General features: G+C 36.1%; 2 protein-coding genes across 2 annotated transcripts in view; one reads left to right on the forward strand and one right to left on the reverse strand.

Moving 5' to 3' along the window:
• The first annotated feature begins 277 nt into the window (after window positions 1-277).
• The window catches only part of LOC117338428 (protein virilizer homolog), a 38,451-nt gene continuing 14,162 nt past the window's right edge, over window positions 278-24,566 (forward strand). The window contains 24 exon segments of the mRNA XM_033899782.1: window positions 278-387; window positions 960-1,072; window positions 2,783-2,869; window positions 3,825-3,876; window positions 4,325-4,460; window positions 4,832-6,163; window positions 6,422-6,516; window positions 6,714-6,785; window positions 7,339-7,419; window positions 7,915-8,075; window positions 8,674-8,753; window positions 9,094-9,254; window positions 10,508-10,765; window positions 11,136-11,224; window positions 12,204-12,384; window positions 13,082-13,176; window positions 14,224-14,407; window positions 14,812-14,929; window positions 15,325-15,474; window positions 16,206-16,349; window positions 16,781-16,984; window positions 17,480-17,565; window positions 18,320-18,466; window positions 24,367-24,462. Coding sequence (XP_033755673.1) covers window positions 316-387; window positions 960-1,072; window positions 2,783-2,869; window positions 3,825-3,876; window positions 4,325-4,460; window positions 4,832-6,163; window positions 6,422-6,516; window positions 6,714-6,785; window positions 7,339-7,419; window positions 7,915-8,075; window positions 8,674-8,753; window positions 9,094-9,254; window positions 10,508-10,765; window positions 11,136-11,224; window positions 12,204-12,384; window positions 13,082-13,176; window positions 14,224-14,407; window positions 14,812-14,929; window positions 15,325-15,474; window positions 16,206-16,349; window positions 16,781-16,984; window positions 17,480-17,565; window positions 18,320-18,466; window positions 24,367-24,462 — 4,194 coding nt within the window. The 5' untranslated portion in view covers window positions 278-315.
• LOC117337280 lies at window positions 20,134-22,773 on the reverse strand. Its single transcript, XM_033898178.1, has one exon. It carries the CDS (start codon window positions 22,158-22,160, stop codon window positions 20,634-20,636), a length of 1,527 nt encoding a protein of 508 aa, XP_033754069.1. The 5' UTR covers window positions 22,161-22,773; the 3' UTR covers window positions 20,134-20,633.

The raw sequence follows: 24,566 nt of genomic DNA on the forward strand, positions 1-24,566 counted from the left end.
TGGTCTCGACCTAATCTTTTGAAGTATCAAAATTGGGAATTGGCTGCGGCATTATTGATATGATAAGGGCTAATATACAAAAGACTTCCAGGAGAGTTTCAAAAGTGATACATGTGTAAAATATTATAATTGTATTAATTAATTTATTTTCACCCACACACATGATTTTAGTCGGCAAATTTTGTGGTGTGCTACCTCGTGTTTGTACTCTCGACCGGAAGTGGATTATTATGGTATAGTGTACGCACTTGAAACCATCATTATCTACAGTGACGAATGATAGCGTTGGAGTTTAGGTTATACACAGCATCCAACATGGCGGAGACCGGGCCCGAACTAGAATTATTGTTTTTCGACACATTTTCACATGAAGGGCAGGGAGCCGAGGTGAGGCACCGCGATTAAATGTATAGCATACACATGCAAAAACTTGCAATAGGCTGGATGCTTCTCGACCTAAAACAAAATGGAAATTCTACGGTTGGGTTCTGGCACATCTGCACATGACATGTTTCCTGCTACCATATCCTGCAACTTGCTCCATGACAAACTGACAAATGACTCCGCAAATAAAATTTATTTTCACAGTCTAAATTTTGCTTTGAAAGGCTAATACCAGTTGAGTTCTGGCGAATGGCAAGCCAGCGTTAAATGGTCAATAGTTATGGATATCCATAGATAGTTCAAATATTCATAATTCGATTTCCAATATTTGTGAATAGTCGATTTCTGATACTGGAACATTGATCTATAGTATTGTATACAATATCCTGATTACTCCAGAATGTATCTATTCTAATTTTAAATATATTGGTATCATGAAAGGTGTCTCTTGTTGCGGGTGGTGGACAGGGTGCAGCCCCCCCCCCCCCCCCCCCCCCCAAAAAAAAAACGAACACACCCTCAGCTTACTTAAGCTACAAAAAATAATTAATAACCGAATAATTATATTTTTTAAGCAATTAAATCTTGACCTGGTCCAGTTCCCTCGACCAGTCATCATCCATGAAGTACGAGTGATCCCCCTGCAAACCAGAGTCCAGGCAGATGTCCCTGGAGGTGTCAGACTCGGGTAGGTCCCAACATTATACATATCTTTAAATGGGAATTATTATTGTTGCATGATTCATGTGATTTATCTCGATCTACATTTAATTTTCTTGAGTCAGCAAGTTAGTAAATAGGTTTTGTTACAGCAGTTTTATGACATATTTAAAGCCTCCCTGTTTTCGTAACATATAAATTTTGACAAAATCACAAAAATATGTTGAACTATAGAAGATATACCCTAATAATGATATATTATGAGAATCAGTACCATGAAAGTTTATCATAATTGCAGTTAAAACCGAAAAACTACCCACTGATTATGGGGAATCTCAAATGTGGTTCTCCACTATGGGGCGCCGTTTTACTATTTATTCCCATTTGGTGATATCACCTATTCGAATAGGTGATATCACTTATGAAATTTTATAAGTGATATCACCTATTCGAATGAGTGATATCACTATGGACCGCCGTTTTACTATTTATTCCCATTTGGTGATATCACCTATTCAATCCGTGATATCACCTATTCGAATAGGTGATATCACTCATTCATTTTTCAAATAAGTGATATCACCTATTCGAATTGGTGATATCACCTATTCGTTTCATTAAGTGATATCACCTATTCGAATTGGTGATATCACCTATTCGTTTCATTAAGTGATATCACCTATTCGAATGAGTGATATTACCTATTCGAATTGATGATATCACCTATTCGTTTCAATAAGTGATATCACCTATTCGAATGAGTGATATCACCTATTCAAATGGGTGATATCACTTAATGAAACGAATAGGTGATATCACCTATTCGAATAGGTGATATCACTCATTCGAATAGGTGATATCACTCATTTGAATAGGTGATATCACCAAATGGGAATAAATAGTAAAACGGCGCCCCATACTCCACTCTCTATATGTAAATAAGCCACAGAAAATATGTCACGCACGCATGCCCAAACTGGTTTGTTTTGAAGAAAGGCAGACTGGCAATTGAAGACGGGCTCAAACGCATCAGAAGCTCAAAGTCAATCAGACATATTGTTGCTGCTGCAAAGACAAAGAAAAGGAATGGATTGAGCAGGGGGGGGGGGGGGGGGGGGGGGGGGGGGGGGGGGGTGCTTACGACTTACATAGTCAATGTGAATCTGTTAGACAAAAAATAAAGAAAGGTTAAACGTGAAATGCCAGCATCAATTGGTAGCGAATCTTTAATTCTTGGCCTTTGATAAACAAACCCATGATTTTCTGTTGATCATCAGGGTTTGTTAACTGGCGTGCACATTTTATTTTTAGATGTTTATTACATAGTCATACTTTACATACCATGTATATGAATTGTTGACATAACTGACCAGATTTGACAGAAATTAAATGAAGTTGAATCTGTAAGGGATTATGAGGTTTAACTTGATAAAATATTTTCATTTATAAGCAAAAGCATAGAGAGGCTTTAAAGTGAAAATTTAAAACATTTTTTAAAGTTATAAGATTAACGAATTCATAATTATCAGGGAATCCAGTAGACCAATGAAAGTAGGTATGTTTTGGACTCCCTCCAAAGTCATATTTGACTCTTGAGTTTGAAGGGAGATGTCTTTTTAAGATATGTTTTGACCCTTCAGATTTCTGAGAAATGGTGATTTGACTTTTGAAATTGCTAAAAGTTGAGTGTCAACTGGATGCCCTGATTATATTAATGTTTTTTTTTTCATTTTTGCAGTGCCACAAATCCTTCCAGTTTTAAACTTGAATTATTTGTCAACAATTTGAGCAAGCCGAATGCTGCAACATTTGAAAGACTTGGAGTGTAAGACCAAAAAATTTTTATAGTGATTAAGAAACAACAAAAATAGGTTGTTGTGTATATGCAATTATTATTTGAAATACCTGTGGACTGTACAAGGCAACACAAATTAGATTGATGTAATTGTGGTGTCTGTCACAGAGAACAAAATCTGTAATCAGGTTCTAGCTATAGTGCTATTTATTATGGATAGAAATGTTTTTTTTACAAAAGACAAAACAAACATTCATACAACATGTTCAAACTCATATCATAACATTCTGTATTTAAAAATTACACAACTGATATTGTAGAAGTCTAGAAGTCCATGGTTGAATACCATTTTCATCCTTGTTGTGACCACATACAGTAGATATTTATGTGTAACACAAATATCTGCATAATTCATCCAATCCAAAAATAGGACAGCTCAGTATTATTAGTGTCCCAGTCTAAATGATATTGTGGGTTCCGATATGATTTCAAAATAGTTCTGACAAAAAAATGAATGAATATTTGATATTTTAAAAAAGTATACTGTTTCTTACTGTAAGCGTGGTAATTTTTGTGTGGAATGAATTTCGCGATTTCGATATGCAAAGTTTACTTAACTATATGCGGCGGGGTAATTTTCGCAATCAATTCATATTCGTTTGAAGTAAGATTTTACGGAAATTGATATCAAAAGTATATGTGGGGGGGAAATTATACGTGTGGGGGAAATTCTTGCGATCAAAAGGACTCTACGTAATTAGCGTAAATTTCCCCCTCGCATACATTTCCATGTTTACAGTATTTCGAAGTCATTTGATAAACCTAAATTATTGTACTGTACCAACAAAATAAGAAGAAAAATAAGGAAAAGAAAGATGAGGTGGTCTGTACAAGAATGTTTAAAGTTTGTACTTGTGTTTTATATGTTTGTCAGGTGAATGGCTACCCCAGTATGCAAATGTTAAACCAGTTGTTTGGTTTTCAGATTAGATTACAAACAGAATGTGGATATCAAGCTACGAGCAGAAGGAGCAGAGGTGAGTGTGCTTTGATGAACTATTTAATGCTCTGTATAAATATGTATTTATGAACATGCATTGTAACTCACTATAACTCTTTGGTTTGTTTGTTTGTTTTTGTTTAACGTCCTATTAACAGCCAGGGTCATTTAAGGACGTGCCAGGTTTGGAGGTGGAGGAAAGCCGGAGTACCCGGAGAAAAAAACACCGGCCTACAGTCAGTACCTGGCAACTGCCCCACGTAGGTTTTGAACCCCTATAACTCACTCACCAGAATGATAAAGACTTTCTATATGTGATCCACACCAAAGCCGTCCTAAAATGACTACAGCTGTTGATAGGACATTAAACAATACTAAACCAAGCCACACTGAAGTTACCAGTAATACATCAGTTGTCTGTTTGACCTTTATTCAATAGTTTGTATTTTCATTATTTGTACATGAACTGTTGTGTTTGGCTACAGATTCCGACAGATGGACTGATACTGAAGGGATGGTACACCACCATCACCATTGCTATCTATGGGACGTTGACCGTGGTGAAGCCAGATCACTCCTCGCCACCACCCCCACCACCTCCACAAGTCAGACAAAAGAACCGTAAGCTATGTACACAGTGTGCAGTAAATCCTATCATACATTTAATTTATCAATATACCCAATATTTCGGTCCGACTACCATACCAGGTATGCTGTTTTTCTGTATTTGTATTGCAAGATTAACTTGATATTTCTTAAAGATGCTACATGTCTGACAAAGAGTAATGATGATCAATTGAAAACAAGAATAAGCTGTTATAATTTTTTTATACAATACCAAAAGCTACATGCTCTCTGCTAATACCAACTTCAATTTCTATTGCATCTAATAAAAAGTTAATCATGCACTGCCTCTATATTTCAAGCTTTTTTAAATCAGTGGTGTATCATCTTCATTTTTTAAGTTGGAATTATTTCATGTTATTTATCAGCTATTGAAACAAGAAGTGCTGGGTCCACAGAGATGGCACGTCCAGATTGGGAGCAAACACCAGCAAGACCTGTGTCAACAACAGCCGATATTCCGCGGTCTGAGTGGGAGCCTCCGCCCCCTCGGGCGGCGCAGTCAAAACCTCCACAACAACACCCCTTAGACTATATACAGCAACAGGTTCAACTTCAGCAGAAACAGCAGCAAGCTGCACACTCCCAGCCTCAGCCTCTCCCCAACATGTCTCATCCCCCTCCAAATCTCACACATCCACCCCCTCAACCAGTGCCACCCCCACAGACTAATATCCCCCCACCACAAATCCCCGGACAACCCCCATCTGACATGTACAGAGGTGTGGAAGCTCCATTTGACAGAGCTCTTCACCCAACATCCCAACATAGAGACATAATGCAAGAATTCATTCAGAGTCCTAAGCTCGGACTCATTGACACTCGTGATGGAGGTCACTTCGATGGACGTGAGCCTCCCAGGGATTTTTCATCAGAGAAACGTGAGAACTATGAGAGTAGAGATGTTTATGAGGAAAACAGGTCTCAGGGTTCATATGAAAAAGACTACAGGCCACATGGAGATTCCAATAGTCGAGAAAGGGAATATGACCAATCTAGAGAGAGTTCTAGGGATAGGGAATACAGAGGGAGGGAAATGGGGGAAAAAGAACGAAGGGAGAAGGTTTGGGAAAAGTTTCGTGAACGAGAAAGGGAACGTGATACAGGGTTTAGAGATAAAACAAAAGACTATGGAGATCGAAGTCCTAGGGACTGGCCAAGAAGTCCTTCAAAACGGAATTGGTCAAGATCACGTTCCCGATCACGATCAAGATCTAGGTCAGACTCCAGATCACGATCAAGGTCTAGGTCAAGGTCTTATTCTAGATCAAGATCATACTCAAGATCTCCAAGACGATCTTCTAGATCTCCAAGGAGGTCATTTTCAAGATCTCCACGAAGGTCATATTCAAGATCCCCAAGAAGGTCATATTCAAGGTCACCAAGGAGGTCCAGGTCGCGTTCAAGAACTCCAAGAAGGTCTTATTCCCCAAGATCCCCAGGACCATTTAGATCTCCAGTTTCAAGGTCAAGGACACCTTCAGAAATGCATCCAAGGTCACCAATTCACCCAAGGTCACCTGTTCACCCAAAGTCACCAGTGCACCAAAGGTCGCCTGCACCTATACAGACTCCGCTATCCCCTCCCCAGGAGCTGCCCCAGCCAGAGGAATCTCCGATCCCAATCATCAGACAACCTCGGGAGCCACGAGAGGCCCTTAGGGAACCTTCACAACCCCACGAAGAAATCATGGAAGCAGGTAACACAGAAATCTGACAAATAAATAAAAAAAAAAATTTTTTTTTTTTAGAGGTCTTTTCAAAATATTTCTTCCGATATAAATCATACCATATTTATCTTTCCATAGGTCCTGGATGATTAGTAAACACATGATGCTGTGATGAACATCTCTGCGAAAATAACAGAAATGTAACAGGAAAAGGAATTTTAAGTGTCTATAAGAAGAAGTGGTAAGACTTATCTATAAATGTATGTTCATAATTTCTCTGTTTTGCAGGGGAGATCATCGATGAGGTGGGCCAGCCCATCTTTGACCAGCTAACTCCTGATCAGTCACCGGGTCCCATGTTTTCTTCTGATGGAGAAATCCAGGTATAAACGTTTCTCTTCATCAAAACATCTATTTTTTTAATTTGTCAAGTCTGGGAAACCTGGACATTTTTTTTATTGACTTACAAAACATATACACTTCCTTCATTGTCACATACCATAAAATCAACATAATATAAGATATGAAGTAAAATTACAACTGCTGTATTTTTTGTTTTATATAATGTATTATTCTGTAGGAGGTGGATGATACGTATGAAAATATCTCTTCTGATGATGAAATGGAAATCGATGGTGATGACATGATGTCGGTAAGTGTATCTATCTAATAATTCTGGTTCATGTTCAAACGTTTTAAAACACATTGTTATTATGTCCCTGTGTAAAGATAATAATTATAATAATAATGATTTTGAGTTTTATATTAATAATAATTTGTAGTTTTATATTTAATGATAAAGATTTGGAGTTTTGTTTTTATTATAATTTGGAGTTTTATGTATCGCTACATCACAGCAGCATAGCAGTCTCAAAGCAGTTGACAGATTCTCAAGATCTCACTTTGTTTTTCCTTTTTGATTATGACCTGTTTTCAAGAACATACACTCAATATTATCCATTCTATTGAAAAGACTACTCTTTCTCCTTATGACCTTTTTTTTCAAGATCACACTTTGTCATATGAGTTTACAGGGACATCCACTTAATACAATATTCTTCGAACACTTTTTTTTCAAACAGGGCTAATTTTCCTGTTATATCAGTTAGTTAATATTTTTAACTCCACTTTACAATGTAATATCTGCATAGCAGAATTATCTAGATAACTCTGTATTTCACGTGATATTATATTATTGTTTCCAGAATATGGACATGTACGAAATGGTGGACGACTATGCTACTATCTCCTTCAACCCGTTCCAGTTTGAAGTGACAAAACTTGTGGTATGTATAAGATGTACTTAAAAATTCAGAGTCCTGAATATTCATTTTTGTAAAAGTAAAAAAAAAATCTTGAATATAATTGTTCAGATGTAATTGAACTCATTGCAGTCTCGTTCTGCCTTAATAAGGGTGACCAATCTTCTCAGATTAATTCAGAGGGCACTTTCAGTTTTCAGTTTACACATTGAAAGACCAATTTATTGTCTAGACAGAATAAAACAGATATCAAGTGTTTTATATGATATAAAAAAAATTGAAAATTGATGTAGATATTTTACTCTAAATAACACATCGACAATTGAAGGTAAGTGTTTCAGACTGTGGACTTTCAACTTCTGATATTGAGTCAGTCACTACCTTTGTTAATGAAGCTGAAGGAAACTCACATACCCCATTTCCTTTTCAAATTCTAAATAAGAATGTTGATTGTTCTGCATATTGCGATAAATTAACAAATTTTACTAAAATTTTATTGCATTTGCTTTGCATATATAGGCACTGCCAGACGTCACACTGACCAAGTATGAGTTGGAGTTATCTGCCCTTCAACAGCAGACCGACAAGGCTACAGACAAACCTGCTACAGAAAGACCGTCTGAGGCAACAACATTACTGGAACTTGTGGATGAGTTCTCCTCTTCTGACCATCATGGCAGGTCAGTCATATTTGTATTAAAAGTTTAACTGCTTTGAATATTAGCAATTCATTTCCTAACCTGTCCGAAACAAGTGAGTTTATCCAGTAGTACAGGATCCTTTGTCCGTTTTACATTAACTTTTCCTTTAAAATAATTGCTTCTCAATTACCGAGAGCACTATGATAACGATATTGGACCAGTAGCATACTTGGATGAAGGTTTGTTCAAATGAATGACCTTGATCTAATACAGTGTACATTTGTACTTTCAAAGTTGCATGATTCAAATATGTTAAAAATCTTTTTGAGTATTCAAAGACACAGTGTCATGATATTTTGCCCAAAGCCTGCTTAGACGAAGTCCTATTAAGTTTTTTTTATGAATGAATTTAATGACACAGAGGTCAATTGTAGCAGGAAGACTATCAAAATCCCCGTGATATTTGATGTGTGACATTTACTGAAAAGGAAGGCTTTTATTTAGGGGTGTAAGTCTGTACTTCACAAGCTGAAAAACATATGATAGGTACAGGACTACTGGGCCTTTTGTTGATAATTGTGGCTTTGTAAATTTGACAAAAAGGAAAGTAACAAGGTATCATTATTTGATATTACAGGTGGATTGAAGCACTAGAAAGTGTCCCCAGTCTCCTGGTGAAGGGCTTGTCTTATCTGCTACACAGAGAAAACAGAACAGGTTGGTATACTCTTCTATAGAGGATTAATGAGAAAATGTTTCATTTGGGTAATAAAATATCATATTAAATGCCATTGGCTGGTCCGGTTGCAATTGTGCAGTGCAACAAAACTGCCATTCACCAATGTAAGGGAGTTTGCTTTCTTGATCAGATGGCAAAATGTATGGAGTTATTCGGGGCAGCCACATTTGTTTTTCCAAGGTACCTTTGCTTGTTTCCATCCAGGCCAAAAAGCCTTCTTTATTATTGATAATTGTTGTACAACAAATAAAGATTGTTTCTACTACTAAAGTTGATGATTGAAATAGAATTTCTAATTTGAGGTTTATTTGTGTTTAGATGTACTTGACCAGTTACTAGATTGGACATTGGAGGGACTGGACTTGGTCAAGGCTATGGCACAGCCTGAGACTGCCCACAAGGTCCGCCACCTCAAGATGGGTATCAAACTGGCTGGGAGTATGTGTACCTGTAGTCGGGATATTGTCCTCAAGTGTCTGGTAAGTGGATTATCTCCCTTTGATTTTTGACTCAATTTGTTTTCAGGTTATTGTATTAGAGAGAACGGTGTGTTGCAGAAAAATGGTTATATGGACAAAGTAAAATGGACAGAAGGTAGATAAGATTCTGCCATATTTATCTGGCAACAAGCCCTTGTCATGGCAAGAGCCCCACTTGATTTGCACTCTTCTCCTTCTAGAATATATCTTCCGGTCACTCGATTTGGAGCTCTTCTGCTTCTGGAAGATCTTCTACCTCTTCCGTCTCGAAGCTGGAAGATTTCTCTTCCAAGATGGCGGCGAGTGATGAGTTTCACTACAGAAGGATATATGACACATACATGCATGTGTTTGTATCATAGTATTTGAGAAAACTTAAAAACTTGTTAATTTTGGGTTATATTCTCCCGGTTTACTCGATTTACATCTAACGGAATGCAATCTTCTTAGAAGGCTTCTCTTCTGAGAAGAGTGCAAATCGAGTGGGGCTCTGGTAAGAAGCCTGTTATTAATGTCTTTTTAGGGCTATTCAATAGAAAATGGATGGACTAAGATTTGTCCAACAGGGACGTCCCACAGGTGATTTAATTCAAACATTATCATAATAATAAGCTATGTGGTCCAGAGTTCCCACCATGCATAGACTTTCTTTTTTCTTTTTTTTCTGCAATCCTCCATTAGGATATATATTTTACTGAATAGCCTGTAAAAACTAACAAATGCTGCCTCACTTTCAATGCAGTAGGCCCTTAAGTAAATGTTTATGTGTGGGGCTTGTAACAGGATAAATATGGTGTATTTGACAAGTCTTGGGAAAATATTTAAATGGAAATATTCTGAATTCACAAATTTATAGTGATTGATTAATTTTCTCAAGTGTTAATTAAACAAAAATGAATAGAATTAAAAAAAAAAAAATGGACTGTGTGATTAGTAATAATAGTGTGGTATGATATTAAATTAAGAATCATGGAACTTGACAGGAATTTTCATGTCTTGAACATCGTTATTAATTTTAAAACATGAATAACCTTTCATGCCAAGACTTCTGTTCAGTTAAATATTAAGTTTCATCAATTGCCCTGAATGTCTTCGGGTATCCAGATGAGGAACCAAGTATCCATCACCAACACTAGTACTTTCCAATTGAAATCATGATCTTTGCAAAGAATTTGCTGTTACATGGATGATTAATTCTTGTGTACACCTGCTGAAATGTCAGTAATTGTATAATAATGATATTGTTTCTACAGAGCATGGACATCCAACACAAGCTACTAGATCTGTTTGTGGCACCTTACATGTCCTTCTCACTCAAACTCCAAATTATACGTGCCATTGACCAGTCAACACGCTTTACCAGTGGCATGCAGTGGTTCCTAGGCAAACACCCACAGCAGAGTGCAAAGGCCAAGGTCGAAAGTGACGAAGGTCAAAAGGTCAAGGAAGAATCAAAAGATGCACAGGAGAGCTGTTATAAAAGACTTATTGAATGCATGATGAATAAACAGGTATGTTTGAATGTTATTCTTGAAACAAATATTTATTTCATTTCTTTTATTTTAGATGACACTCTTTTGTATTTTTTTTCATTTAGGAATTTTGTTGCTTTCAAAAATTATTTTGTAGATGTTGCTTATAAATTATTTTTAGACCCGATTTGACCTCACTATAAAGTAACAGAAAATGATACACTTTAGAAAGTTGAAGTACTCTTTCAACCATTTCTACTGTTACAGTAAAAGTTTCCAGTAACAGAACATACATTGTAGTACTTCTTTTCAGTCATTACATAACATTTGAATTTCCCATCACTGAATGGCTTTCATATTATTTCTGAAAATTTACATATTTCACATTTTAACAATTATATGCTTGCAGGTTGCCAGAGTAACCATAGCAATGGCTGCCTTTTTGAAGAAAATTCATATTTATGAGTTGTTGTCTAGTCTAACAGGAAGTGTGAAAAGGTATGTAGCATATGTATGATTTTTAACTAGTTTTACCAGTAATTGCCAAGATAACCCAGAGGACCTTTGATGCTTTTCCATTGAATGTCATAATAAATCTTACAAATATAAACCTGGTACACAATATACCACCCGGCTAGAGAAAACTTCTCTTTAGCTCGATCCTTCAGTGTCCTGGGTTAGATCCTTAGCGGAGTCAGTGAATTAAATTTAACTGATTGTGTGCTCTGTTACATAGATATGGGTATGTTATGTCATATACTAGTACATGAAATTGCTTCTATTGCTTTCATTTTGTAAAAACAATATTGGAAATGTTTCTGTGTCAGAAATGTGAAAATCAGTTAGAATGTGATCTTTGACGCCAGGTTACATTCTTGTTGCTATATCAGACCTTCAATCCTACCATATTTTGCTGTTGTTATTTGATAATATTTGCTTACGAAACTGTTTACAAATGTATAAATAGATCAAAAAAGAGAAGAAAAAAACGGTGAACAACACGTCATTCACATCTGAGCATAAAAATTTGCAGACACAAGTGAAGTAAATAGAAAGCACTGTTCGCCCCTTGTAGGAAGACTTTGGATTTTGTCCCCTGGCCAAGACATACAAAAGTCTATAAAAATGCTACTCCTGCTTAGTGCTCAGCAGTTTTTAAAGTGGGAAAATGGTATGTCTGATGTCAGTATAATGTGACCAGGTGGGGTGTCCTGCTGGGTGTCTTCAGCAATATGCTTCGGTAAGGTATCACTCTAAAGTCTGTATCAGCTCTGCGCTATCACAAGATGAACATGAACCTTCCACAGCCTCCCAAAACACACACTCACCACACACATGCATCGCGCACACAGCGTAAGCCGTCCTCAAATGACCTTATCTGTTGATAGGACGTTAAACAATGCAAGACCAAAACCAAACCAATTTGTCAATATGGAAATTATGCAGAGAACATAAAAGATCTTACTATTCCTTACAGTATTGTTGAGCGTTTATCGTCGCTGGAAGAGGAGGCTGGTCAGAAGAAGGATGGAGACAATACTGACCTTGACCTTGAGAGCCTGATTATGACCAGTACAGTGACCAACACAGAGATTGACACATTGGTCAGTGGTCTGGATGAGATCACCAAGGTCATCGCCATAGCACCCTACATGATTGTAAGTTCAGCCAATCAGATTCCAGATCACAATTATTTTGTTTTTGAGAATATTGCAGTGAAATGTTTACCTGGTCTTTGTGTTTGCAGGTACAACTTCTTCACCTGTGACCTTATCACTTTCTGCATTCAGCTTATCACTACATATTTGAAAAGATGTTTATCTTCAGCACAAACGGACTGAAATTGTTTTCAGGCTTTTGAAAATGTCTGTTTCCTTAGTCAAGTAAATAGTACAATGCTGGAATGTTGACTATTGTTCACTATTTGATGATGGGTAGAAAAAGTAACGTTAGCTGTCTATATTTGTTTGAGACACAATTTCATCCAACTTCAACAATGCAGACAGTCTCATGGACAGGTGATGTTTAACCCGTTCTATCCCTTTTATTAATGAGTCATCCGTATGATCATGTTTTTAAATCCAGAGGCAGAATGGATAAAACACTTATTGCCTTAACATGGCAAAAGCCGATTTCGAAAACTCAAAAACTAGCAAACACAGACTTTCAATGGCTTATGATAAGATAAACATCTTTTCAAATAATATTCAACAAAATTAATGAATCTCATCATGAACATTATGACTATAATCTTTGTTGTGTGTTTCACTACAGTTTAAAGTTAACAGAGAATTAAATCTGCTTTATGGGTTCCTTTAATGCTCAGCTTTCTATTTTCAATTTATACGGTTTTAGGGCCAGCCAGGACGTACCCTCCCTGGAAACACATTCGAAATAAAGACAAAACCATATGACCCGTATCCCAATCTGTATCACTTTGCCCAGACCAGGTAAGACTGATATGTCTTTTTCAAACAGGATTTTAAAAAGAAATATTTCTAGTATATATATAATGTAAGAGAATCACATCACATCCTAGGGCATCCAACCAAATCGCGTTTTACATTCAGACTTGGTGTACCCCTAGTACAGAGCTACCTCGTTCACTATATATGTCATGGCATTTTACATAAATACATAAACTGGGGAAACATTCAGTGTTCAATCAATTGATAGAATTTAATGATCACATATCTCATCAAAATGACACAAGCCACCACGTGTATTTGTAGACGCTCGTTTTGATTGGTTGAAAATTTCATGCGTAAAAGGTGGTAATTTCGAATCTCCACTAGAGGGCCAGAACTGACGTCTATATATGCCAAAGATTCGTGGAATGTAAAGTAATCAGAAACCTTGGCTAGCAAAGATATGGTTTCTTGAGACATACAGCTAATAATATCATACTGTTAGAATGAAATAATGTCTTCGGTAGTCCCTGTGTGAAAAAAAACTGGAGTCCTCTTGTGGAGCAGATGTTTGGTTGGAGTAGCCTTCAAATAATGGGCCACTTGATGCTCATAATTTCTCTGATGAATTACAGAGGATGTAAAACACATTATTCATCTATATATAGTTTAGATAACAGAAATGCAGGGTTAGCACGGGCCTTAAGAAAGTCTTGAATTTCACCTTGGGCCTTGAAAAGCCTTGAATTTCACCTTGGGCCTTAAAAAGCCTTGAAAATTGGTTTACAGCCTTGAAAAAGCCTTGAATATTAAGGTTTCATTAGGATAAGTGAAACCCTGGCCACTGATCATTTGGATTCAACTTTGTCCATGTCGCCTCCCCTACAGACGTTAATAATTTCCATTTCAAGTTGTATTTTGATCAAGTGGATAGTTATAAGTTGCTTTTTGTTCTCTTGTTCCCTCTCAAGATGACTTAGATGACAGGTAAAATGGGCCTTGAATGTTTAATTAAGACATTGAAAAAGCCTTGAAATTTGGTTTGACAAAATCCGTATGAACCCTGAAATGTGACGTTCTTGTTTGAAGTGGTCTGCTGGAGGCTGTGTTTGTGCTGGTGTCTGTACCCTCGACAGCTGGACATCACCAACTGTTCCCCGCCATAAACAAGCTCATGAAAACATTGGTGAAAACACAACAGGGTCTTCTGTTCCTCTCAAGCCGGCCGGACGTCATCAATGGTACCATACGATCTGCAGCTACACAAGAAAATGTTAGTAATGATTCCACATTGGATTCCTCTTAATATCACTTTGGTTAATGTAACATTCTTAATATTATTGTATCATTTTGGTTAATATCATGTTCTGATTAAATCATGTTGTCCACTTCATATTGTCAACTGTTTAGGAGAAAAGGAAAAAAGGAAAAAAAAAATAGCAAAACCAAAAATAGTTAAAGGTATCAGTATTGAGCAGTGTCCAATGTCTCACCAGAGTGACTGATACTGGGTAGTTTGTAGAAATGTTTCAAGTTTTAGACATAGTTGTAAACTTAAGTTTTTTTATGATGTTTTAAAGAAAAGAGAGGAACACAGCTCTTTCACAACTTTTTTAGATAAACGTGTATCATGGTTAACGTTATATGTAAATTTTCCTGTGTGATTGTATATGCCAGGAATACAGTCGGGATGAACCGGTGGACGATAACCCTCTACACAGACTAGGACTAGAGATCTTCCATGACTTGCTCGCTGTCCAGTTCATTGACCAGCTCCTTCAGTACCAGACTAAAGGTCAGTACAGATATCATTTGGTCACTGGTGTTAAGTTTGACCACTCTCAGTGACTAGACAGTAATTTTGACCTGTCCTGGTCACTGATGGTCAATTTGACCTGTCCTGGTCACTAGTGGTCAGTTTGACCTGTCCTGGTCACTATTGGTCAAATTGGCCTGTTCTGATCCCTTATGGTCAGACTGACCTGACCTGGATACTAGTGCTCAGTTTGGCCTGTACTGGTCACTTGTGGTCAGTTTGACCTGTCCATGGTCACTACTGGCTAGTTGAACAATAACAAATGGACACAAAAATCATAAAAAGCATTTAACATTTATGAGATAGTTTATCAGACATGAATCAAATATAGTGTAGTTATTATTATAATAATAACGAATTGTTATCTGATACAGAGGAGAAGGAACTGGATGAAGTGGAGCCAATCGAAGCCCTCCATAATCTGTACACAATGACGTTCACCCCGGTGGGACGGGAAGCAGTCGTTCATGTCCTCGGCCTGGATGACAATCTGACAGCCATTCTTCCTTTTGTAGAATATACAGGTAGGTCTTGTGTTTATAGTGTCATAAACTTCTGATGTCATTTTAGATATCTTATTACAAAATATTGATACTCATATTGAACCATTTGGATTCATTGATTATAATTTACCAAATTGAATATTTTTGCAGGATAGTTGTCTATAAATAAAAAAGAAAAGAAAAGAAATTGGTAGTAAATATGCATTTTAGTTTTGCAGAAATACAAAGTAACAATTTTCAATATTAATTTGTCTATACACATTATATGTGTAACTAGAATTATACAAAGTATCAAATCATGGAGAAGGCAGATTTTTGTTGGTGAAGAAATTCTGACACAAAAAAAGAGGCCCCTGCTACAAAGAGCCATGCAGTGCTATTCTTCCTTACTCTCAGAGTTTTTAATGATCAATAAGTCAAACTGTAGGTTTTGTTTTATTTCTGTCATACATGTTTTACTATTTGAAGGAAATAATGTATAGAAGGAGTGATCCAAACACTAATCCCAACATGGAGCTTCGTCCAAAAATTTATTCCTTCAGTTGTACAATACAACTGAAGGAATACATTTCTGGACGAAACTCTGTGTTGGGATCACTCCTTCTATACGTTATTACCTGGAGTGAGACCTCCAGTATCTTTCAGGATCCACGGCAGTTTCGTCAGGATTGACACTTAACTACACCTATAGGGACGTTATGTCTCCACCCCCCCGTAGTATTTGAAGGAAATTTTACTATTTCTGTTTTCAGGGGTGGAAGAAAGAGATGGACGTCTTAAGAAGTCTGTCTGTGCAGGATACACCCTTAACTTACTGTTGCTGCTGATTAGACAGTCCAATAATGTCCATATTTACCAACAGTTTGGACAGCGCCTTGTGGAAATTGCAGAAAAGGGTAAATATAAAACTTAGGTCTATTTGGACACTATTTATAATAGTTTTATGGGTAATGATGCCCTTTAACCACTTTTTTGTGGATATCGTATTTTTCCTGTAATAAGCCCAGAGGACCAAGATATAAATTTTAATTAAAATAGGGGTTGGGCTTATTGCAGGACAATTAAATTTGTTAGCATTCAATCACATTGAACTTAGTTCAAGGTTAATTTTGGATTATTGCCGGATATATACAAATGTATGTAGTGATAAATGTAACATTTATTTTTAATCATAAAAATAACATTCTACAAATGAAAACAAAAAATATCTATGCAAGTATAAGATTCAATATAATTTTGTGGCAAAAATTACAAGATCAAATGACTTTTAACGTCTGAAATGATCAAATTTTAAAAATTCAGATTTAAAACTTTACTTTTGTTACAGACTTCAGCAGTAAGCTCCTTGATCTGAATGAATGGTTGTCACCACTTAAGAGTATTACAAGCTACAACCATGAGGGAGTGGCTTCTGCCATTACCCAGCTCCGCTCCCACTCCGACAACCTCCAGAAAATTCCCCGTCCCTTAGTCACTGTAGTGAGGATACTCCGACACATGAGCATCGCCCCGGAGTGCAACTACCCAAATGGTAAGATATATTATGTTAAAAAGTACGGAATCTTACAAAGGATGGACTCGTAAGATTTTGGCATGGTGACATGAGTTATGAAATACGATTGGGCAAATCAAGTGTAAAATGTGGTGGGACACTTATAGTCCAGAGGTGTAAAAACATGGCAGGGCAAATCAAGTGTGAAATGTGGTGGGACACTTATAGTCTAGAGGTGTAAAAACATGGCAGGGCAAATCAAGTGTAAAATTATACAGAAGTTTTGTGTGAAAATATGTCTGAAAGTGTAAACATGTGGCTGGGAGCATAACGTAAACAATATGTGAAATGTGGCATCGGAATGAAATTATAGAAGTTGTGGCCTGTAGAGATAGTATAAAAATGTGGCATAAAGCTGAAAAATCCTAACTGTGGCAAACTGATCATGACTGTGAAATACAGTACAAAAAAGGAAATATAAATTGATAATAAATTAAAAGTAGATATTAATTATGATGTCCTCGTTTACTTCAGATGAACCTATTGAGATGAAATACAAGTTCAATCTGTTAGAGATGTACAGTGGGGACTGCCTGCCAATATTTATCAACATCTTACAGGTAAATATTTATCATACACCAGGTAAATCTTTGTCATACAGGTAAATATTTATCATACACCAGGTAAATCTTTATCATACAGGTAAATATTTATCATACACCAGGTTAATCTTTGTCATACAGGTAAATATTTATCATACACCAGGTAAATCTTTGTCATACAGGTAAATATTTATCATACACCAGGTAAATCTTTGTCATACAGGTAAATATTTATCATACACCAGGTAAATCTTTGTCATACAGGTAAATATTTATCATACACCAGGTAAATCTTTGTCATACAGGTAAATATTTATCATACACCAGGTAAATAGTAGTTATTGTAGATAAATCTTTGTCAGACAGGTAAATATTTGTTATACCGGAAAATTAATACTTTAATCATACACTAGGTAGATAGTCTTGATACAGGTAAATTTTTGTCGGGTTAAAAGTCATCCTGCAGGTAAATCCTTGTCAGACAGGTAAATCATTTGACATACAGGTAAATAGTTGTCATGAAGGTAAATATTTATTATACAGGTAAATACTCATCATACCGGTACATTTTTGTCAGTTAGGTAGCTGTTACAGGGAAATGAAAAATATATGAATGATGCCATGAATAAAATAATTTATTTGCAGCTGCATCAAAGTAATTTGATTTTGTATGTATATAAGGATAACACAGTTGATTTAGTTTGTACAAAATATGCAATCGAAATGTTGAAATGATATTCTTAAAGAAATATTTTGTTGTCCACCTTTTAAGAAAACCTGTGAGTTTCTGCTGCGACCATGGCAACAAGGGTTCGTGCCTAGCTCGGACCAAATCTGCTACCACATCTCGGTGATAATACCGACAATGAACATGATCAGGGCCACGCTGGCTAATCTCATTCAGGCCAGAGGAGTAGAGGTAAGGATCCATTCATTTGATTTACACAAGATAGGTATAAAAAGTGCAGATTTCACATAAAGCATTTTCACTTTAGGAAATGTTAATTATAAATGTTTAGGTATGACTAAACTTTTACAGGCTTGTTATGTACATGGAGTTGTTCTTACAACACATACAATATGAACAGGGTTTAGTTTGCACATTTTATAAGGAGAAAAAGGCAAAAGTGTTCAGCTGGCATAGAAATATTAAAAAGTGCAAATGACATTTTGATAACTGTTTTAATATTGAAGATTTATAAAAAATGAAGAAAAGGCTTATTTGTGGACAGGGGCTAATGTGCAGATAAATTCTGTCATATTGTTATGTGTATTAAAATCTTTAATAATTTTCCAATGTAGACTTAGTTACATCAATTGAATAAATATAGAGATATAAGGCAAGAAAGAAAGAAAATTCAATAACTTGGTTCTCATGCCAATTTTCTTTTAAAGAGATGCAGCAGGGAGACTTTTTTTCTTTCGCAATTTACATGAAAAAATGAGACATGAGAGAAATTTTTTTTTATTGTTTACTATGAAAGTTGTTATTTCCACACAAGATTTTGGTACTCTGTTATAAAATAAACATACATTTTGTTAATTAAGCACAAACAGTTATTGGTTAATAAAAAAGAATGTGTTTTATTTATGTTTGGTGTCATCTGGCCTGAAATGAATGCTGTTTTCTGAGCAATTGTCTGTCATGAACATGATTTAAATAAATCATAAACTATAAAATGCTTATCCCGGTACATATATTTGTCCTTTATTTAAATGTTTTTCGCAAGTTTTGTGACTAACCAGTAAAAATCAACATACAGGCTGATTTTCTGGATTTCTTTAAGGTAGCAGCTGAAGAATTCCCAATTTTATAAAAAAAAAACCCACATTTTTATGATAAAATTGCGATGCAGCACCCTTAAATGAGATGCCTTACCTTTGGACATCTCGGTGTTTGACAAACTTGAGAACAATTAGAAAACATCACAGTGAAGAAATTCTAACAATGAATTGCTATTGTGCAAGGGGAAAAAGCCAGAGACAGACGTTCCAGTAATATACCCAGAGTTATACCTCAATCAGTGTGGTGAAAATATATCGGGTACCAAGCTGAAATGAAATGGTTCATATATGAGACACACACACACATATTAAGCAAAGTGAATTAATTTGGCTACAGCATGCACAGGTAATCAAAAATAGATTACAGTTTTGTTATCCAATTGCAATAATTTTCACACGTAAAAGAAATTTAACATTTGCACAGTATGCATCCATTTTTTCTGATATAATTATATTTTTCTCATTTTAAGTACACTCTTCTAAATAAATTCAATAGTTTCTTTCATACAAAAAAATAGGTTTATTTGCAGTGTTTTATACTTGAATCACAATCTTATAATTACTGGAATAATGGAAAAAATTTGTTGAAGGAAATTAAGATATATCAAGTAGGTACTCCCACCAAACAAGCATGAATGAATTCTTTAACTGTTCAAAACTACAGTCGAGACTGTCTGAGCGACCCCCTGTATTAACGACTCCCTGCGTTATTTACGACCGCCCAATAATATTTACTATATAATTGATCTGTATTAAGCGACCCCCTGTCTAACCTGACAAGCCACCGTGTTTTTACAGTCCCAGGTGATTAGAAAGTCTGTATTAAACGACTTTGACACCTTCATCAGTCGTCGTCACACATGAGCACGCAGCATTGTGAACAACAATACAATTCATTACAACTTTCACCTGGCAGTAGCCGCAGGCTTTTCAGCTGGTTATATGTTGTTAACAGAACAATTAAACTTATACACAAACACATATTTGTAAATCTGAGGTGTTAAATGAGCTCACTTTTACGATCTGGTTGTGCTTAATGGGTTATTGAGAGTAGCAGTAAAAAGAGATTTACCTCCCACCTTGTGAGAGCTTATGATCAGAATTCTTTAAAATGTTCTCTACGAGTTCATCCAGAGTGTAGTATCTAAAGAGTTCAAGCTCCCATTTGCTTGGTGAGGGCTCATGATCAGAATTTTATAACTGTTCACGACTAGTTCATTCAGAGTAGTAATTAAAGAGTTTTACCTCCCACTTGCCTGGTGAGGGTTCATGATCAGAATTTGTAACTGTTCACAACTAGCTCATTCAGAGAAGTATTTGAGGAGCTTTACCTCCCACTTGCCTGGTGAGGGCTCAGATGCTGTCCACAGTACTTGTCCATCCTCCAGCCCAATCACTCCCTGCCCCTGTGAGCCACTGCACAGGGTTTTGATATGCTGCCCTAATCCACTAACAAGCTCTACTGTATGCCTCTTCATGTCGGCCACGACCAAGTTTCCATTTCTGTCGTAAGCTATTGATCCTGGGCCAAATCTTTCTCCTGCAGATTTGATTCCTTCGCCTTTATAGTGGGATTTCACTTGCAACTTTCTGTCATAAATGATGATTTGTCCTATCCAGTTATCCTCACTGGAGTCGTCATTTTGTAGTATTTCTGCACTCAGTACTGCTATGTTGCCAGTCAAAGGGCATTGAGTTATCTCCCCTGCTGAAGTGATCCCCGATATGTGGCGTGAGCTTGAGTGAAGCATAACACCTTTATCCGTGTAAATGCTTACTTTTTTTTCAGAGCCCAGTACAATAAATTCGTCTTTGGTCACGCAAATACTATACAGAGGGTCATCCGTTCTGAATTTGATTACTGGCATTTTAGATGAAGATACTTCACACACACATTTTGCTTCTCTACAGCAAAACCAAAGGTTTCCTGTTTTCGCTGATCTGCTGATGTCACGAATTTTGTCTTGGTACTTGATTTCCTTCCTCGTCTGCCCCTTGAAGTCTATAAGCTCAAGAATGTTGCTTTCAAAATCGCAGACCCAGGCTAGACTGTCCTGTGTGGGATAGATGGTGGTGATATGGTGTCGAAATTTGAATTTTGATTGCACAACTGGTTCTCGAAGTAGTTTGATTTTGACCACTTTTTCCTTTTGGGCTTGGTCAGTGGAAACGGTGCCGACGGCTTTTTTCAACTGGTCTAGCATGTCTTGACATGGATGAAACTGAGGCCATTGTTGTTTTGGCAAATTTGGGATCTTTGAGTCAAATTTTTGAATATCTGATACAACATCATGTGTAAGAATGGTTGATCCTGTTTGAATTGTTTGTTTACATTCATTCAGAAGACTCTCCAGTGATGTTATTCTTCGCTGCAGTTCAGTGATGTGGGTTTTAAGTAAATTCTGGTTCAGAACTTCCATCTTGTCACAGATTTTTTTATTTTCTGAGATCAAATTATCTATTTCTTTTTTACACTTTAGCCCCTGGTCAGTCACTTTTTCACGAATTCCACTGAAGTACAGACTGTTCTTTGTCAGTTCTTTATGGGTCAACTGAATCTCCATTTTCAGTTGAGGCAGGGCATGTTTTTCAGTGTTATTAATAAATACCTCCAGTTTACTGTTTTGCTGTGTTTTCACACTAGAGAGTTCCACAAGTTCGTGAGATTTGTGTGTTGTTACGCTACATGTGGCACAAATGAGCTCTTCATCACAGTCAATACATATAAAAATGATCTCCTTTTGTCGGTGATTTGGACAGTTAGAGCTGCCTTTGACCCTTATGGGTAGCTGTTCTCCTTTATGAGCAGACGGTCGTCCAGTTGCCATGGTGATTATTATAGTTGCTGCTTTAAATTATGTATGTTGTCTTTGATATTCTATAAATCTGTTGCACTCTTAATTCATGATTCCATTGGATTAGACGTCTTTTGTATTATTCTTGGGGCACAGATATTTAAAAATACATAGAACCAAATTATATATCTTGATGAGAGCAAGGCAAGGCATATCATTCAGTGATATTAAAAACAGCCAGTTTTGTCCATTTTGTAGAGTGAGTTAAATGTAATCTTCTCTTGTTGACAATCACAACTAATACTCAAAAGTGAAGACACAGTCAGGAAAGAAACATGAATGATATTCACCAATATCTCTTATTCACTTCCTTGTTCATGTATCCGATCCTCTACCAATGTTGCAAAGCGAGCAGCCATTATGCAATTGGTAATCTCTATTTGCCTTCTGTCAGATTTGCTCCTTTAAAATCCTGAACTTGATTGCATTCTGACAGGTCAATGTTTCTCGTTTTCTACAAGCATCTCCATTGGTGTAAAAAATAGCCATTATGCTCCCTAGCTGTATATCTAAATACTGTTGTGGTGACAGGCAAAATTCATTTTACACCATCAGTACTGTGGTGAATAAAATGCTATGAATAACAGCACAGCTCACGTAAAACAGGTTTTTTTTTTTGCTTGTTTCTTATCACAAAAATCAATTTTTAGATTTATTCTGTGCAGTGTTGTAGGTGATATGATTTTAACCAGGAAGTGCATACCTGTCAATATCTAGGTACACACTGGTATCATCATGTTACATTTTTAACAAATAAATGTATGGGATGACTCATGGAGAGAGAATTGAGATAATCTGTGGTAAAATGTATTGTCAGCATTCATGTAGGATTGTATGAAAAAAGTTGCACATAGTCAAGTTGTTGTGGGTTTTTTTTTTACAAGTAGAGTATTGCCAGGTATACATTTCAAAATTATTTTACTTCAAAGAAAAAAAACCCAGAAAACTAAATGATCATAATTATGATGATGCACATGTACATTATGAGCTGACTATAAAATGTTTGTAATCTTGATTATACTGCAACTAATTTGTCAATATTAACTAATTACTATCTGTGTATCTGTATAATCATTGGAAAGTTGAACTTGAAAAAAAAAACTTTTTAAATCATTGCCCTTTAAATTACAGTTACTAATAAATCGTGCAAATAAATAAATAATAGTTTCAGTATTTGCTATGTAACAAGTGTCCTTATCCCTGAGTAAGCACCTGTTCTTTATGACAGTGTATACCTCTCTTGGCTGAGAACCAGTAAGAGCTCATATATCATGTAATTGTCAAGGTGTTGTCCTGAGACATATGTTGTGGGGCTGATTATTTGAACTAGTCAATCAAGGACCCTTGTGTTGTTAAACCTTTACTTTGTTAATGTGTTACAGTAAACATAGAAGTCAAGCTTTGCTATCTCAAACTCTCGAATACTCTACTCAAGTAAAAATTCAGTTCCTACAGTAAAAATTCTATGTAAAATATACCCATTTACCTCAAATATTCGAGATATATCAAGGTTTTTTCATGACGCCACGAGGTTGACTGTATTTTAGCTTTAATCTTATTTTCATGTTTTTCATGGTGCATTAATTTAAGCTTCTATATACCATATATCTAAAGCAAAAAATGTGGATTGCATGAATTCATTAATTTATTGCTCTTAATTATCTGTTAAAATTTGTTAATGAGCAAACATTTAGATACACCTAAATAAGTACATTCAGTTGATGTAGGAATTCATTTTGTTTAAAGCACAAAGCTTGTATAGAAGGATATCCCATGAACCCCAGATTGGATGCAGTTCATACTCTAACACATTAGTATCATACAACTTCTTCATCTCATTAGATTTAAGTGGTCGTTGATCAAAATTAAAGGGATCAATGGTCACACTTATGATCATTCATTGGAAATAATCAGATTCACATACACCATTTACTGATAATGAAGATGAAGGGGCTGTATTTCTCAGCCAACATTTTACTTGCGATTTTAAAAAATATTTTATTCACATGTGGATATGGGTTTGGTTAATATCAACCCCATAGTGTGTTGCTGGTAGTTGGAAGATACAAAATTGTATAATAATTTGTGAACAGTATGGAGACAGCTGTTATGTAGCGATATATGTGGAGAACTTAAAATTTACATTATAATTATTTGAACATGCCATTATTTGTTACAGTACCGTGACCTGACATGTCTACCTGTATTGTTTGAGCTCCACACTGTACTATGTTCTGTACCGCTGTCGTCAATGTTCCTGGAGGAAGTACATATTGTAAGTCACTACAGTACACCTATCAGTGTTGGTTATAGGGGTAGATCTGGGAGGCTCAGTTAAACCATCTTTCTACCACAATACGGTGTGTTATTCAACTCTCA

This window comes from Pecten maximus, chromosome 11 (genome assembly GCF_902652985.1).
Source record: "Pecten maximus chromosome 11, xPecMax1.1, whole genome shotgun sequence".
Lineage (NCBI taxonomy): Eukaryota > Metazoa > Mollusca > Bivalvia > Pectinida > Pectinidae > Pecten > Pecten maximus.